This window comes from Dendropsophus ebraccatus, chromosome 9 (assembly GCF_027789765.1).
Source record: "Dendropsophus ebraccatus isolate aDenEbr1 chromosome 9, aDenEbr1.pat, whole genome shotgun sequence".
In the NCBI taxonomy this organism is placed as follows: Eukaryota; Metazoa; Chordata; class Amphibia; order Anura; family Hylidae; genus Dendropsophus; species Dendropsophus ebraccatus.
Genome location: NC_091462.1, coordinates 53950786 through 53969439, shown reverse-complemented (window position 1 = coordinate 53969439; position 18654 = coordinate 53950786). Strand labels below are relative to the sequence as shown.

Here is an 18654-nt window from a genome sequence, read left to right as displayed (position 1 = left end):
ATGTAACTAACTGAACACAGCATCAAATCTGTTTCAGATCTTGTACATGTGAACGCACGCTAATAGTATATACAGTGGTTCCTTGGATTACGAGCATAATTCATTCTGGGACCGTGCTTGTAATCCAAATCTACTCTTATACCAAAGCAAAACTTCCCATAAGAAATCACTGAAATGCAGACAATTGGTTCCACACCCCAAAAATGATTTTTTTTCATTCTGAATAACATATAGAACAAATGAAACAAAGATTTAGAAACAGCTCAATGTCAAATTATAAGTTACTGTACAGTATAGCCATCAGCATGTGGAATATAATAAGTGCATAAACCTGAAAAACAGCAGCAGTTTGTAGACACAGGATGGAACTGCAGATCTCCATAATGGCAAGGATGGGAAATACAAGGGCTAACAGAGACTGCAGGGAGGAATTAGCAGGGTATAGGGTGAGCACAGTATAGCAGCACTCTTTCTACGGGGAGAGAAGGTTACAGCTATGAAGAGATTACCTCCACAGTCCTGTCCCCTGATGCAAGCCCCAGCCTGAAGTGAATCTTCCATAATTTGGAAGGTGAGGGAGACTTCCTGGGTCAGAGTACAAGGCTGTAGACCATGCTATGCAGGTCATGCCCCTCCCTCACTCCCGCTCCCACCCAGTACAGGGAGCTCTTAAACCAAAGCAATGCTCCTAAACCAAGTTACAATTTTGAAAAATTGTGAGCTCTTAAACCAAAATGCTTTTAATCCAAGTAACTCTTAAACCAACGTACAACTGTATCTCTTTTTGCAGATTTTCACTATAGACATTTTAACATTTTTATTGATTGTGCAACTTTAAAGAAGTCCGGCTATAGGATTTTTTTTTTTAAACCTCTTCCTCTGCCTCTCCAGCATCAGATCACCATTCCAGGGCCCCCACCGGGCTTCTGAATCTCCACCAGAACAGACGTCACGACCCGGCTGATGGAATGGCGGCTCAGCCATTGATTGGCTGAGTGGGCTGTCCATCAGCCGGGACAGACATTCTCCCCCAAGTCGTGAAATATGCCTTCTGGTGGGGGTCCCAGGGCTGGTCAAGCAGAGCATCACAGGAACCAGGAGAGGTAAGCATTGCTAGCTTGTTATTTTCTCCCCTGCAACCTGTCAAAAATTCATTGCAGTACTGTTGTGGCACTGTGACACAGTACTGCAATAAAATGATGGGAGTACAGTAAAGGAACTGCAGTGTGTGAGTACAGCCCATATTAAAAGGGTACTCTGGCTTACTTTGTGTGCAGCTCTGTCACCAGAAGTGTGATGTCACGGCAGCGTGATGTCAGCTGCAGTGGGCGTCTCTTGTTCCAGGCTATGCTGCCCTCCTCTTCAGACACAGCGCAGTGCCGTACTCTCACTATAAGAGAGTACGGCTCTGCTCCGTCAGCTGTACTCTTGCTTATCGTGAGAGTACGGCACACAAGCATTTTGTCTAAAGACGAGGGCGGCACCACCTGGAACCAGAGAAGCCCACTGCAGCTGGCATCATGGCACAAAATGGCGGCGCTTGAACGCAACACCATGACATCACACTTCCGGCGGCAGAGTGCATACAAAGTAAGCTTGGCCCCAGTACCCCTTTGTTTTGATTAATCATTATGGGGTCTGCCATCTTGCCGTTTAACAACATGGCCATACCCAGTGACCTTTAGGCCTCATCCACTCAGAAAGCAGGATCAGTGATGTATCCTTTTTGTGGATCTGCAAAAAATGCATAGGAGGATAATAAATGGCCACTGGAAGGAGCCTACCTAGGGGTTACCAGGCAATGCATCAATCAATACAGACAACCCACAGATGGTGCAACCATATGTCATCTTTTAAAAAATTGAGCCATAGACTTCTATGGGAGCCTTCGTTCTGCAAAAATGGACTGTATAAGTGTAGGTCCTACTTTTTGCTGAATGGATCACCGGCCACACATGGATCAGTTTTGAAAGTTTTCATGTGTGAATGTCCACATAGAAAACTAAGGTAGTAAATTTATTTTGGGGGGTCTTAGTTCTGTGTTCCATAAAACTAGAAAGTACAAAAAAATATGAATTTTATTACACCATGTAATACAGAATAATAATACAAATGCATTTATAGTACACAGGGGACAATTATCAAGTTAATATTGTCAGTTCATGATACGCATAACAACAATCAGATTTTACTTCATTTCCCAGATGACTGATGTCTGTAGCAGTTTTCAATGATTTGGCTTTTCGGACACCAATCTTGTGGCCAGCTGCATTACAACATGATCATGTGACGTGAGGACATCTCTTGAGATACAAAAAAAAAAAAATTAAAAATGAGGAATGCTGAATACTGTGCCAGCCAGTTATACCCAATGAGGATATATCTGCAAGGCAAGTTCTGCTGTTGTGTCGCCAGCTTCTGAGCTAGGGATCCTTGAGATCAAGCAAAGTCCACAGTTGCTGCTCTTGTATTGATGGCTCAGTCCTTATCCTTCTTTATCTTCCATTTCCAGAAAATCTGTCAAGGTTCCTAAGTCTAGAGGAATGATCAAATATTCCACACCATCGGGGCCCTGCCAATGACAAAGCAACATACTTTTGTAAATTTCTACCATTGCTTTACTACAATTATAGCTATATGATTTATTAGGACCTTTATACAACAATACAAACACTTGGAGGACACACAGTATTACTGCAGACTAGTGTGGAGTGGTTTTCAGTAGCTGCTTAAAGGAGAAGTCCGGCAAAAAATTTTATTCAAGTATTGTATTGCCCCCCAAAAGTTATACAAATCAACAATATACACTTATGGGAAATGCATATAAAGTGTTTTTTTCCTGCACTTACTACTGCGTCAAGGCTTCACTTCCTGGATAAAATGGTGATGTCACGACCCGACTTCCTGAGCTGTGCGGGCTGTGGCTGCTGGAGAGGATGATGGCAGAGGGATGCTCAGTGTCCCTCTGCCATTATCCTCTCCAGCAGCCACAGCCCGCACAGCTCTGGGAGTCGGGTCGTGACATCACCATTTTATCCAGGAAGTGAAGCCTTGACGCAGTAGTAAGTGCAGGGGAAAAAAAACACTTTATAAGCATTTCCCGTAATAAATGTACACTGGTGATTTGTATAACTTTTGGGGAGCAATACAATACTTTAATAAAAATTTCCGCCAAACTTCTCCTTAAAAGGGAATCTGTCATTACTTTAATGCGGCCTAAATCACAAGACCAGCACAATCTGCCATCAAAAGATAGTGGGGGTGTTTTATAGCCCCCTTCCTTAAATCCCACAAGGTAAAACATATTTTTTTACATTTATTCTTTAAAGGGGAACTCAGACACTTATGTTTTTTTTTAATATATAAGGGTAGCATATATAAAAAAGTGTTTAAAGGAACATCTTATTCTTACCTTACCGCACTCCTCCAGGTTAACCCCCCCCTCTCCCAGGTTGCTGCTGCCACTTTCGAAGCAAACTCGTCTCTGCAGTGACAGCCTGCTCGACCAACTGCTGGCCACATCGCTGTCCTGTCTCCGTCAGTGATTGGCTGAGAGGACTGTCACTGCTAAGAAAAGTTAAAGCCCTATTACAGGTTGGCGCTTGCTTCAGTCTCAATATCGTGGCATAATCTCTGAAATGGCAGTGGTCAGCAGGGGACAGGAGACACCGCAGGAAGACACAGGACAAGCCAGATGAGATAAGAATAAGATGTTTATTGTAAAAAGGCAGCGCTATATAAAACGTTTTTAAGTGCCGGAGTACCCCTTAAATTCTGATGGACAATATTTTGTATTAAAGATGAGCGAGATCAGCCTGCTGCCTTTTAACTTACTGACGCTCCTCCTCAGGTGCTGGATCCAGTCCTGGGAAACAGGGAGAAGTTTCCCAGGACTGGATCCAGCTTTTCCCAGCACCCGGGGAAGGGGAGCGGCAGTCACTTAAATGGAAGCAGGCTGATGAGCAGATTGCAGAGATAACGAAGCGCTTTGCTATTACTGGAAGTTCACTTCTAATGCTTTTACTTGTATAGCGCCAACTGATTCGGCAGCACTGTAAATTCGTTAATCTCTATTTTGTATTATAAAAGCCACTTCTCCAGAGTACTTTCACAATACATACCTTTTTAGTTCGTATCAGCTTGTGGTCTCTAAACTCAGTCAGCTGAGCTCTTAGCGTTAAGTCGCTGTTGACAAGAAACGCTTCACGGCATTGCTGATAAAAATCTTGAAATGATAGACCTAAAGAACAATTATGAAAACATAACTGAAGTATAAAAGGAAGACCAGATCCAAACAAGTAGATTTAGGATGATAGGATTTTCAGCATGGACCCATAAATGATAATTTTGCCATGTCTGACAACACTGGCCTCCTGGTCACTTTCACCATTTAGACTTAAAGAGACTCTGTCAGTAGGTTTATGTTGTCCTACAGAATGATGTATCACTTACATTGTTCTTTGCAGCTGATCCAGAGATATCCTGAATAACCTGGACAATAAGTAGTCCTCTTCATTATGTGCATGAGTCCAGTAGTCCTGGATATTCATGAGAAGCAGAAAACTCCACCCACCAGCTGCTAATTGGCGGTTATCTATCTATCTATGCTGTGTATAGACAGTCAACTGTCATTCACCAGCCGGAGGGCAGGGGGAGGGGTGTGGCAAGAATTCTATTATCCTGCATACCAGGAGAACAGATGGCCAGAATTATACAAGTAATACTGCAATCTGTTTAGCAATTCTGTCACTAGTTTACGCTGCCCTCATTTACGGCAGTGTAAACCTAGTGACAGATTCCCTTTAAGGGCCTTTTGTGCAGAGCAATTATCGGTTAAACAAGACAAATATTTCTATATATTATATATAAAAGCAACCAGCTGACAAACAAGCATTCACTAGTTGGTAGTGAATTTATCAGGCTGATTGCTAGAATTCTGCTACTCTAAAAATTAATTTTGGTTAAGCACATATTTCCTTGTGCAAGCAGGTGATAATGTTAGTGAAGGGTAACATGAATGGTTCTCCAATCTTTCATGCAGCCAGGACCTCACAGTAATGGTTTTTATAAAAGAGTCACTAAAGGGGGTTACCCAAGAATAGAAAAACATAGCTCTAACATGTTCTAAAAACAGCACCACACCTATCGTCAGGTTGTGCATGGTATTACAGGCTCTCTTCACTTTAAATAGAAGTAGCCTACAATGCCACATGGAAACTAAGGACAAGGGTGGCACTGTTTCTGGAAGAAAATCTGCATTTTTTCCCCAATCCTGGATAACACCTTTAAAACAAGCAAATAATCAGGCACAAGTTTGCCTATATGAATGGGAAAAAAATATCTTGAAACACCAGGGCAGATAAGGGGTTATCCAGGCTGAGAATAGTATAATAAGGGAGAGCAAAGAAAAGAGATAATGCATTTAACAAAGGAAGAATATATAGGATAACAAATATATATATACCTGTATATGAAGGGTTATCTTTGTTGGCCATCTGATACTCTGCAAGCAGGCGGAAAATGCCCCTAAAGAGCAAGATATTTTATAGTTACCTTACGGTTTCTTCTATAAGAATGGTTGCTACTGGTATAAAAGTCTTTCTCCACTAAGAATACTCATGTCCATTACAACTATATAATATCTATATCTTACATTTGTTTTCAAAATCAGCTACAAGCAGTAATGTTCTATTCATTTGTGTTTGTATACAAGATATATCCGCTAAATAAGTGGGTTGGGCACCTTAGCCATCAGTTATTTCTCCTGTTCACCCCATAAGCATCAATGTTTTAGATGTCGTGAATGGGGGGAGGTGTACCTCTGCCAGAAAGCCGTGATGGCTACTTATTTAAGATAAAAAGGGGCATGAAGTTGGCATCCCCAGTCCTTCTTTCCTCCGACATCATCTGTGATCACATTAGAGAGTCAGCTGGTCCTGCTAAAATCACTGTGGTTGGCTGACTTTTCACTATGGAGAGGACAGGGGCTGCTCAACTATGTTCTAATGTATCTTACACCAGACGAAAACTGGAAGTCATGGTCTTTACCTGCACTCACATATTGAAAATAGAAACTAACTCCCGTGACATAATATGTATTGTGTTATTATGTGCTGGTTAATATAATGTGTATTTCTTTTTTTTCTGTTTCATGTAAGGGTTGGTTCACACTGCATTTTTGCAGTTTGTTTAATGGATCCATTTTTAAATGGATACTTTTAAACGTACACAAAAATGAGGTCAATCCACCAGAATTTATGATATGTTCTTTTATCTCTGCTGTTCATCATAGCTATATTACTATTATCATAGCATACAGTACAGTAATGACATGACCGCCACAGGTGGCCCCATTATGAATGGAGCGTCACCGCAACCTAGTGAACACTCAGGACAAGGAGTCACAGAGACAGCTGCTGCACACAGAGTCCTTACTATGTACCTGGCATTGGGTGTGAGACTGCGGAGTACATGTGTGAGAGAGCTGAGGGCCAGTGCTCCAGAGCGCTTCACCAGCAATGAATTTTCATAGGATGTCTCTTCTATATAGGAACTATAAGTAGTCGTCTCATACCACAGCCAGTTATACAGGCTTTGCTTTGACTGGTCCCACACTGAAGAAAAAAAAATTATATATAATTATTTTATAGCTACTAGACTGTCATAACTATTGCCGATTAGGATTTATAATTCAGTATACAATGTATCCCAGCTACTTCACAGTATTCATTGAGGGTGGGTGCACACTACGGAATCCGTGCGTATGACCCGCGGCAGATTCCATCGCTCGTATCCACACGCGGCGGCGCGTATCTCCACCCGTGCCATAAACACTATTCTATGCACGGGCGGATTCTGCATTCCACAGAAAGAATTGACATGGGTAAAAAAATTTTTTTAAAAAACAGTCTTCTTATACGGTTGTCATTTGTGCTCACACATAGGTCAAGTTACATACAATAGATCAAAAAACGTATTACAATACACAGAGAACTATATAAAATACTGACAGTAACCTGTTAAACATTGTACCCTTAACACTTACTTAAAGGAGCATTTATGTGATCAATGGAAGCCAGAAGATGGATATTGGGGATAGATGCCAGTTGTCCAAGTATCTGTTGACTTTTATCTCCTCTTAACATATGACTGTCCAGGTTATGGATAAGAAGATAAAGTTCTAGAGTTGACTCTGAAAAAAATTGGAAGAGAACTTTCCATAAATGTCTACAGCAGGGGTTCCCAACCAGGGTGCCGCGAGATCCTCGTGGGAATTGTGACACTGTCACGTTAAAGAGAACCAATCACGGACAAAATAAAAAAAAAAATGTATTCCCTAATTCAATGTAATTATTTATTTAACTAGATTTGCATTTCCAGAGAAATACATAGTGCTTGAAAAGAGCGCCCCTTTAACAGTGACTTCCTTTTAAGAGAAACTTTAACCCTAGGTGCCATCCGTTAAAGAGGGACCTGGGTCCCGTACCTTTTGGAGCGACTTGGGTCCCGTTAAGAGCGACATGGGTCCCGTCCCTTTAAGAGCGACATGGATCCCTTTAAGAGCGACATGGGTCCTGTACCTTTTGGAGCGACTTGGGTCATTTTAATAGCGACATGGGTCCCTTTAAGAGCAACATGCGTCCCTGTCCCTTTAAGAGCGACATGAGTCCCGTCCCTTTAAGAGCGACATGAGTCCCGTCCCTTTAAGAGCGACATGAGTCCCGTACCTTTTGGAGCGACTTGGGCCTTTAAGAGCAACATGCATCCCGTCCCTTTAAGAGGGACTTGGGTCCCATTAAAAGCGACATGGGTCCCTTTAAGAGCGACATGGGTACTGGTAAAGATCATTGCTTGGTTACCAGGACAATTTTACTCATGTCAGTGGGACAAAATCGTTAAAGGACACCTGTCACCCCCCGTGCTGGGGTGACAGGCTCCCGACCCCCAGTTAAAACCCCCTATACTTACGTGATCCCGCTCCCTGAGCCGGCCGGGTCCCGGAGATATCAGCGCCCGAAGCCCGACGCGCGCGATGAGAGATCAGTCTGATGCCCATAGAGAATGACGGAGCATCGGACTCCCCATTCATTCTCTATAAGGCGTCTGACTCTGCTGTCAGCGCGCGCGCCGGGCTTCGGGCGCTGATATCTCCGGGACCCGGCCGGATCACGTAAGTATAGGGGGATATAACGGGGTCGGGAGTCTGTCACCCCGACACGGGGGGTGACAGGTCCTCTTTAAGGACCTTCCATATATTACATCTTCTATTGGCCAATAGTGGACACGTGACTGTGTGGATGTTGTGATACACTGACTGACAAGACCTTAAAATTTCTATTGGCTGTTATATTTCAGCTATTTGCATATGTGCTGTGATTGGCTGTTAGCGTTTAGAGTGTGGCCATTATTTCCAATGGGCCATTATTTTCTATGGGAAATTAGGGGTCTTTAAACGTAAATTTCTTAAAAACGACAAATCCGATCGAAACGAAAAATAGATAGCACACCACACACCGCCAAGGGCTTCAAAACGCAGTTTGAACGGAGTCCGTGCGCAAAGCGGTTCAGGCTGTATTAATCGCAGAAAAATTACAAGGAGAAAGAATTACAATATAGTGCTTTTTCAAGCACTATAATTAACATTTGTAAATATTTATTTATTTTTTCGTCCGCGTTTTTATTTTATTCACTTTTTAATTCACTGTCTCGCGCGGCCTCTTGACAGGAAGCGCCCGTCATCCACAGCGGCAGCACGGCCGGGCGCCGCCATCTTGATTATGTCATTTGTGTTCCAGCGGTGCCAAGGCAGTCTGTATCTTCATTTTGTCTATTTATGAAGGTACAGACTGCCTTTGCAGTCTGTATCTTATACTTTACCTGATCCTCTTTTCCTCTGCAGCAAGGCCGGCGCCATCTTGATTACGTCACTTGCGTTCCACCGCTGGAACGCAAGTAATGTAATCAAGATGGCGGCACCGACCTTGCTGCAGCAAACAAGAGGATCAGGTAAAGTATAAGATACAGACTGCAAAGGCAGTCTGTATCTTCATAAATAGACAAAATGAAGATACAGACTGCCTTTGCAGTCTGTATCTTATACTTTACCCAATCCTGCGGTGCAGCTGTGGAACGCAAGTGACGTCATCAAGATGGTGGCGCTCTTCCTTGCTACACCGAAAAACAGGATTGGGTAAAGTATAAGATACGGACTGCAAAGGCAGTCTGTATCTTCATAGATAGACTTAGGGAGACATGAACTTTCATAATAGGGACAGTAAGTTTTAGGTGATAGGTTCTCTTCAAGCAGCTTCTAGGGATATACCGTTCACTTTGATATTCTGCTCGCTCACTGTAATGCATGGTGAGCAAGATAAACATTGAAGTGAACAGAATGTAGGAGCAGAAACTGTTAGCGTCCTGCTCCTACATTCAGCACTTCATGCCTGCAGCCTATGGGACGCAGGGGCGTGATCTCTGCAGCAGAAGTGATGATGTGACGTCATCACGCCTGCCGGAGGATCCATCCCTGATTAGGCAAGTATGATGGGGTTTTTTGGTTTTTTTTTTTAGTGCACAGTGGATGGGGAGGCTTAGTATTATCAGTGGCACATCGGGGCATTATTACTATGAAGGGCACAGTAGGGGGTACATAATTACTATGGAGGGCACTAGTACTATAGAGAGCACAACAGTTGGCATTTTTATTATAAGGTGCACTACAGGGGCATTGTTACTATATGGAGGGGACATCAGGGGGCATTGTTACTATGGAGGACACAGCAGGGCATTATCACTATGGGGGGGACATCAGGGGGCATTATTAACACACAGAGGGTATATTGGGGCATTATAACTATATGGAGGGCACAGCAAGATGTATTATTACTATATGAGGGCACAGCAGGAGGCATTAATGTATGGGGGCATAGCAGGAGGCATGATTACTGTATGACGGGCACAGCAGGAGGCATTATAACTGTATGGGGGCACAGCAGGGGGCAATATTACTATATGGGGGAACAGCAGGATGCATTATTATTATATGCGGGCACAGCAGGAGACATTATTACTATATGGCGGGCACAGCAGGATGCAGTATTACTATATAAGGGCACAGCAGGAGACATTATTATTATATGGGAGCACAAGCAGGATGCATTATTACTATATGGAGGCACAGCAGGAGGAATTATTACTGTATGGAGTGTGCAGCTGGAGGAATTATTACTGTATTAGGGCACAGCAGAATGCATTATTTGTTAGAACTTCTGTACGTAACAACTGCTCAGACCGGTTGCTATGGGTGCGCCGACGGCGTCCATAGCAGCCAGACTGCTTTTCTGCTCTGCTATACCTTGATCTAGCAGTGGCCGGGGTTTCACTCCCCCGGCCGATTAGCATTAGGTGTTTGTGATTTTGATTCACAGCTGTCGGTATCTGGGCTGGGCCTTCTAGTTCCATAAGTACCTTCACTCTTCTCATGTTCCTTGCCTGTGATAGAGCCTAGTAACCCTAGTGTATCTTGAGCTAGCATTCCTCAGACCTGTTTATCCTGTTTTCCTGACCTCTGGCATTTGCACCTCAACTATTCTTTTTGCACCCTGATTTTGTACCAGAGTATACTGAACGTTGCCGACTTGGACTGCTGACTACACTTTTATTGTGTGTATTCGTCTTGTCTTGTTTTGTGTGTTACACCTTACCGCAGGTGAGTTGTCCGCTGCCGTCTAGGGCAGAGTGTGGAAAGCAGGTAGGGACAGCTGGGGCGGGTGTCAGCGACAGGGACTGCACTGTCTATTGGTCTTCCCAGTCCCCGTCCTAACATTATTGCCTATGAGGGCACAGCAGGATGCATTATTACTATATGGAGAGCACAGCAAGAGGTATTACTAAATGGAGGGCAGAGTAGGAGGCATTACTGTATGGGGGCACAACAGGAGGCATTACTTTATGGAGGGCACAGCAGGAGGCATTATTACTTTATGGAGGGCACAGCATGAGACATTATTACTATATCAGGGCACAGAAGGAGACATTATTACTATATGGGGGGCACAACAGGAGGCATTATTACTATATGGGAGGCACAACAGGAGGAATTATTACTATATGGGAGACACAACAGGAGGCATTATTAATCCATGGGGGTACACAGCAGGTGGCATTATTAGTATATGGAGGGCACATTTATTAAGCCAATGGTCCCCTGGCTTAATAAATGTAGGTCATGCTTATGAAATACAACCCCTCCTAAATACAAATAAAAATATATAACATTTATATTGGAAGAAATATAAATATGTCTGACTTGAGAGCTGACAATGATAGCAGAGCGGAGGCAGGAAGTGCAGCTGCCTCCCACATCAACAGGTCATTGAGCACCAATTCGCTGTATACACCTCTAATAGAGGAACACTCATTATGGAAACGCCATTCATCAGATGGGAAACTGCCCAGGTTACGTATCTGACTAAATGCTCTAAAATGTACTGGATCATAATTAGGGTAAATCACCTCTTGTACTAACTGTGCCATCGAATAGAAAATTCAGATTAAATTCATGATATACACTAGTGCTCATAAAATCAAGGAATGATGGTGTCCGAATTGCTATGAAATGTAGAACATCCCACTCTGCCCCTATCAGAATAAAGGGAAGCTCCTCCCTGGAGGTGATCACCAAGATACTAAATGTGCCAGGTCACTGGTTTCTGGGGGTGCAAAAAAAAGATTTAACCCACAGCATTACTATTGTGCACAGCAACACATGCCATACATTAGGCTGGCATACCTGGCACAAGACTGTAGCATTGTTTTTTGTACTTATGCTATGGCTTGATGTTGCCCAGCTGTATTGAGTGCTCTTACATCAACACTTAAAGGGGACATGTCAGGGAGTTTCCTGCTGCCATAACCAGATTATTTTATATGAATTTCAGACTATTCAAAGTTACCCTCTGATATAACGCAGACCACCAACTATAATCCACATAAAGTGTTGATGTGATGTTTCTGAAAACCTTTTCAAGGGGCACTAAGGGGGGGCTCAAAGTATTGATGGCTTAAAGGTTATCCAGCACTACAAATAATCACTCTCAAATAATCCAAAATGCCTCTTCAACACCTTTAACTCTCTTCTGAAGCCCAAAGTTCAGAACCCCATCACCGACCTCTGCGCTGAAGACCTGGCCTCCTTCTTTAAAACCAAAATTGACACTCTCCGCTCCGATATCACCTCCCAGCCCCAAAGTCCCATAGCTCCTATTACTTCTCCCATAGATACCCTTCCCTCTCCCTCTTCGCTCTCAGCCTTTAACCCAGTGACAGAGGAAGAAATTGCCAAGCTCCTCTCCTCCTCTCGTCCCACTACCTGCCCTACTGACCCTATTCCCTCACACCTCCTCCAGTCCCTCTCTCCCGCTGTCACTACTCGCCTCACTAAAATATTCAACCTCTCCCTCTCCTCTGGTATCTTTCCCTCCTCATTCAAACACTCTATTATAACCCCACTGCTGAAAAAAACCTTCTTTAGACCCATTGCAGCCAACTATCGGCCTGTTTCTAATCTGCCTTTCATCTCTAAACTCCTGGAACGTCTTGTCTACTCTCGCCTAACCTGCTATCTCTCCGATAACTCTCTTCTTGACCCTCTACAGTCTGGTTTCCGACCCCTTCACTCCACTGAAACTTCTCTTCCAAGGTGTCAAACGACCTCCTGAAGGCCAAGTCACAAGGAAACTACTCCTTGCTGATTCTCCTGGATCTATCAGCAGCGTTTGACACTGTGGACCACCAGCTTCTCCTCTCCATGCTCAGCTCTCTTGGCCTCAAGGACTCTGTTCTCTCTTGGTTCTCTTCCTACCTCTCTGACCGCTCCTTCAGCGTATCCTTCTCTGGCTCTACTTCCGGTCCCCTACCTCTTAATGTCGGAGTTCCCCAGGGGTCAGTCCTGGGTCCCCTCTTCTTCTCCCTCTATACAGCCCCCATCGGACAGACCATCAGCAGGTTTTGTTTCCAATACCACCTTTATGCCGATGACACCCAGTTATACACTTCTTCCTGTGACATCTCCCCTGCCTTCCTGCAAAATACCAGTGACTGTCTATCCGCTCTCTCTAACACTATGACCTCTCTGTTTCTCAAACTTAATCTCTCCAAAAGTGAAATTCTGGTATTTCCTCCCTCTAACAAACCTAAACCCGACATCTCACTCTCAGTCTGTGGTACTAGCATAACTCCTGTGCATCAGGCTTGATATCTGGGGGTTATGCTAGACTCTGATCTATCCTTCATTCCCTACATCCAAGCTCTTGCACGCTCCTGTCATCTTCATCTCAAAAACATCTCCAGAATCCGCCCATTTCTCACCACTGACACCGCTCAGACTCTGACTTTCGCCCTGATCTATTCCCGTCTTGACTGTAACTCCCTACTAATTGGTCTTCCTTTCTCTAAGCTCTCCCCTCTCCAGTCTATCCTGAACGCAGCAGCCAGACTAATCTTCCTCTCCAGCCGCTATACCAACGTTTCCCCTCTGTGACAGTCACTGCACTGGTTACCCATTAAATCCAGAATCCACTTCAAACTCCTCACTCTCACCCATAAAGCCCTCCACAACTCTGCCCCTCCATCTCCTCCCTCATCTCCACCTATCATCCTTCCCGTGCTCTGCGATCTGCAAATGATCTAACCTGAACATCTTCCATAATCACAACATCTCATTCCCACCTCCAAGACTTCTCTCGTGCTGCACCAATTGTGGCCATGTTTTTGTAGCGCTGGATAACCCCTTTAAGAACCGTTAAAAAAAGTTTGTTTCCTGGCACCCCTGCAAAGTGGCTGTTCTGCAGGGCTGCCACAGACAGATCTATGGTGTGAATGGGGCTAGAAGCAGATAGCTCCCCTCACTGTTTAGTGGTTGTAACTGGTTATTGCAGTCAATTAACAAAGGGCAACTGCATTCAGCCGGTACACAGCACAGTTCAAGCTGTGGCAGCCTCGATAAAGAGCTGATCAGTGTAGGTGCTGGGTGTCGGAATCCCAACAATTAGATATTGATAGCTTATCCTGAGAATAGGCAATTAATATTTATAATTGAAAAACAATTCTAAGCACCATGTTGGTCTTGGGAATATGTAGAATGTTACCATTTTCAGGATTAAAGTCCATTTAAATGACTGGTTCTGTGCAGACGTCTAATGCAGGCAACGTAATTTAGTCTTATTTAATTTACCTTCTTTAAACTTCTCCACTATGAAGTTTATTTGATCCAAAGGACTACGAAACGTTCCAGGGTGACCAAGTGCCTCTTCTGTGATGGCGTTTAAGATCTGGATAGAAACACAGGGAATATGTTTACATCATACCCAACTACAGCTTTTAAGAAAAGGCTGACAGGATGGCCTGGACTTATTGGGTTAGTGCTCTCGAAATATGGCCATGTATTGGGTCCCTTGTACACAGACCAATTATCATTGATGAGCATTTCTAGAAATGATAATTTGGCAGACAACTGGCCCATGTAAAAGTGTCAGGAAAACGACCACTTGTCTGCTGATCGCATCTTTTGTTCGATGGTAAAAAATTTTATTAGCCTCACATCTCTCTGTGTAAACCGGGGACTTGGGTCCAAGAACAGTGAATATTAATAACCCCACAAACGATACATTGATCATTTGTGTGGCCTGGCCATGTGATTAATCATGCCTTGTAAATGCAAGGCAAACAAGCTGATTGGTGCTTGTTTGTGGACGACCAAAGATCTTTGTGCGTAAAAGCACCATAAGTTGGGGCAACTAAGTGAGTGTAGGTAGGTTAGGGAGGAGGGGGATGCATAAGTCATTAAGGAGGCACCCTACAATCATAGAGTTGCAGATCTGCAAGTGATTTTAAATACAATCATTTGTTTTGTGCAGAAACAATGTCATATTCAACAACTCATCTGTAGCAACCTGCAGTGTGTGAACATACTCTAAGACCTGCATGTAGGTATAATGGGTGGGTTACCTGCTACAAAGCAGAATATTTGTGACTAGGACGATTTGTAGTGTTGCTAGAAATTCTTTTTTAGATGCACAAAAAAAAAATGTATAAAACAATTGGTTTCAAAGTGCTTATGGTACCATCAATGGTTGCTAATACAGTCTCTCTACAGATTATATATATATATATATATATATATATATATATATATATATATATAGTAAAACACACCCTTCAGCTACTATAGCTAAAATACTGCTTATTACTCAGGATTCTTGGCTGCACTTTCTGCTGTAACATTTACATTTCTGTCAGGACTGGATGGTTCAATGACCTACAGAGGTACACTTCAAACATGTTGACTCCCTTCCTTATTACAAAACAATATATTAGGTGTAGTTGCCTGAATGTTCTTAACAGCACAGTACAAACAAACCAACTTACAGATTTGATTGTGATACTTGGGAAAAACCCATTGATGACAATGTGGAGCGAGTCCTGCAGTAGTGTGGTCCGGAAATTTTCAATGAGGTTCCGTTTGGAGCCCAGACCAAAAAGGACGATATTAAAGCCTAGGCTGAAAAATCCAAAACATTATTCTATATGGTGGAATCCTAGGTAATATATTCAGGGTTTACAAGTAAGGAGAGCAATTGTATAGGAAATAAAATAATGCGTAAGGCTATGTTCACATTGTATTCAAGCATATGCTCTAATATCTACATCCATATACTACTACAGACTTAGGCTATGTTCACACTACGTAAAACTACGGCCATAGTTCTCGGCGCAGAACTACGGCCGTAGTTTTGCGGTGTGTAACATAGCCTTATTTTCAACGGCATCCCAGCCGGAGCGTACACACATCGTATCGGATCCCATGCGGCGCCGGAAAAAACTGACATGTCAGTTTTCTGCGGCTGGAATTCAGTGAATTTCGGCCGCAGAAAGTCCTGTCAGTTCACACAGTAAAGCAAGCGGCTCCGGCCGCTTGCTTCACTGTGGGCTATGGGAAGCTCTGATGCGGGCGCGCGCTGATGCCGGTACTTAAGTACCGGCCGGGATGATCCGGGCTAAGACCGGGCGTTCCGTGACCCAGCCGGGGTCACGGAACGGCCAGATGTTCACAGCGTGTGAACATAGCCTTAGATGGGTTTCCCAATTAGGAAAATTATTAACAGGATGTGGATAACTACCTGACTCCTGTAAGGTTGAACTGCTGGGGACCCTGCACTCTCAAGAAGTGAAAGCCATGACCCTGTGGGAGCTGCCAGTGATAGCTGAGTACAGCGTTCAACTGTCTCCCACAGACACTGAATGGAGAGGTGTATCTAGGCACCTGTTATCAAGATCAAGGGGGGTCCCAGGAGTCAGACCCCTGCAATCACATAGTTATCCCATATCCTTTGCATAGCGGTAACTTTCAAAGTTAGAAACAACTCTTTAACAAATGCCAGAAGTGTCCTTTTTTTCATGCGTTTAGGCACTACAAACCAGCATCCTGGTTTTTGCATTGAACACCCTAACCATGTCTCTTTTAAGTATACAGATGGCCTGGATAAAATATATACAGTGTCATATACTTTGTATATGAGAGAATATAAATAAATACATTATATACTTGCACTGCAATCACAATGATACAATGTGAACAGAGCCTTGTTTCCCTTCTATGCATAGCAAGGGAGAGATCTCTCATAAATATCCCATACTTAGCACGTACATAGGCATCTGGTGCATTTGATCACAGAAAAGAAGCCGATTCAGCATCTGTTACTTATCTTTTCACTCACCTTTTCCTTGTTGTATACCTACAAAGTGAGCATGCTAATACACAGGAGGACTACTAGACTCAACCAACAATATAATGGAGGGGACTATTAGGACTTGTGTATGCTAGAGTGGAGTTCTTAAATCAGAGACTTTAAGGCCAGTATCACACATTCAGTATAAAAGCAGATTTCACACTGCAGCGAAATCCACTGCAAACCTGTGTCCTGCCATTTTCTAAGGCTTTACATACTTGGGGTGGATGTTTCAGTCTGCTGCGAGTATGTAAAGCCTCATCCCACTTAACCCGGTAGCTGCTGGGCTAATACATTACCTACCAGCACTCTTCCTTGCTTCTCTGGCTCCCTGGCATCCTGCTCAGCCAATCGGTGCGCTGCCCCACGGCAGCTACTGACTGCCTGAGCGGAACAGGACACAGAATCGCTGTGGAACTTGCAGCGTGAAATCCACTGCAAATCCTGTACATGTGAATCAGGCCTTAAAGTGACACTGTCACCCCCTTTTTGCATTTTGACTGCTCTCCACAGGTGTAAAGGGTAAATTTTACAGCTTTTATTCCTTATTTTATATTATACGTCATGGTTCTTGTTCTGGTAAAAAGTGTTTTTTTATTATCTGTGGATTGGGATATGTGGGCGGGGGTTAGCCACCCCCCATCCGTGATGTCATCGCCGCATAGGAACCGCCCCCTCAACAGCCATTGGAAGGGCCAGCCTAAAGATCTAGGCCCCATCCCCCTAGATTTACCCACACTAACGGCCACTAAGGGAGGGGGCCTATGCAGCGATGACGTCACAGATGGGGGCGGGGCTAAGTGGAGCTAGGGGGCGGGGTGATGTGGCGCTTATGCCACGAAGCCCCGCCCACATATCCCGATCCACAGATAATAAAACCACTTTTTACCAGAGCAAGCACAATGATGTATAAAATAAGTAATGAAAGCTGTAAAATATACCCTTCCAACACCTGTGGAGAGCAGACAAAATGCAAAAAGGGGGTGACAGTGTCACTTTAAGCTTTTCACAGACTTCTGTAGTTTGGGGGGGGGGGGGTAGTAAGTGAAAGAGTCCCTTTAAATCCACACAATTTCACACTTACTGAAGCTGCAGCATCCACTTATAGAAGAGGGCCTCATGTTTATCAATCAGATTTTGAAGATCAGCAGCAAATGCAGAGGGGGACTGGTCCAGCAGCTTCCGTAATGTTTCCTACACATGTGATACAATGAATGCAGCAATACCCTAAAATACTGGTGCAAAGGTTACAGCAAAAACCTACAGTATTAATTCACACCACGGAGCAGCAATTTTTTTTACTGAGCCAAGCAGTCGTCATCTGGACACAAATCTTACTGTACTTCATAGTGAGTATATTGAGTGTACAGCCTTTATCCACAGATCTCTGTCACACAGAAAAAAAGAGGGCCCTTGTGTAACAACCTCAGTAGTCAATATAGGGAAGTGGTCAAGGGGCATCAAAAATGGCAGCAAGGAGATGAAATTGGTGTCTCACTGACAGCAGCCAACTTTATGATGGATAAATAGATCATTCTAAAAGATCACAAAGCCTCTATTAGCATGGCCTACAATAGGACTACCATTCACTAAACCTAATACCCCAGAGCCAGGGGATGACTGTAAAGAATCTGCAGTAGTCACAGGACTCTTGAAGTGTACCCAGGCGACATGTACCCGGGCATTCTGTCATTTCTGACCATCCATTTCTCATAAATGCTACTTGAATGCCACCATCATCATACCTGATCTAACATGGGAGTCTGTAACTTCTGTAATGTTCTGTCTGAGGTCAGGACCTTAGAACTGCTGTGGGCTTCAAAGTATTCTTCTACCAGGTTGCTCTGTAAATTACAAAGTAGAAATT

The 18654-nt window shown here is 43.7% G+C and overlaps 1 protein-coding gene across 3 annotated transcripts in view; it reads right to left on the bottom strand.

Moving 5' to 3' along the window:
- Window positions 1-2089: 2089 nt before the first annotated feature.
- The window catches only part of ORC2 (origin recognition complex subunit 2), a 27509-nt gene continuing 10944 nt past the window's right edge, over window positions 2090-18654 (bottom strand). For all 3 annotated transcript variants that reach the window (XM_069983344.1, XM_069983343.1, XM_069983345.1), the window contains exons 9-17: window positions 18533-18631; window positions 17872-17981; window positions 15427-15559; window positions 14234-14330; window positions 7046-7192; window positions 6443-6614; window positions 5465-5526; window positions 4122-4240; window positions 2090-2572 (exon numbers count right to left, since the gene is read on the bottom strand). In XM_069983344.1, coding sequence (XP_069839445.1) covers window positions 2486-2572; window positions 4122-4240; window positions 5465-5526; window positions 6443-6614; window positions 7046-7192; window positions 14234-14330; window positions 15427-15559; window positions 17872-17981; window positions 18533-18631 — 1026 coding nt within the window. In that variant the 3' untranslated portion in view covers window positions 2090-2485. The remainder of the gene's footprint in view (window positions 2573-4121; window positions 4241-5464; window positions 5527-6442; window positions 6615-7045; window positions 7193-14233; window positions 14331-15426; window positions 15560-17871; window positions 17982-18532; window positions 18632-18654) is intronic.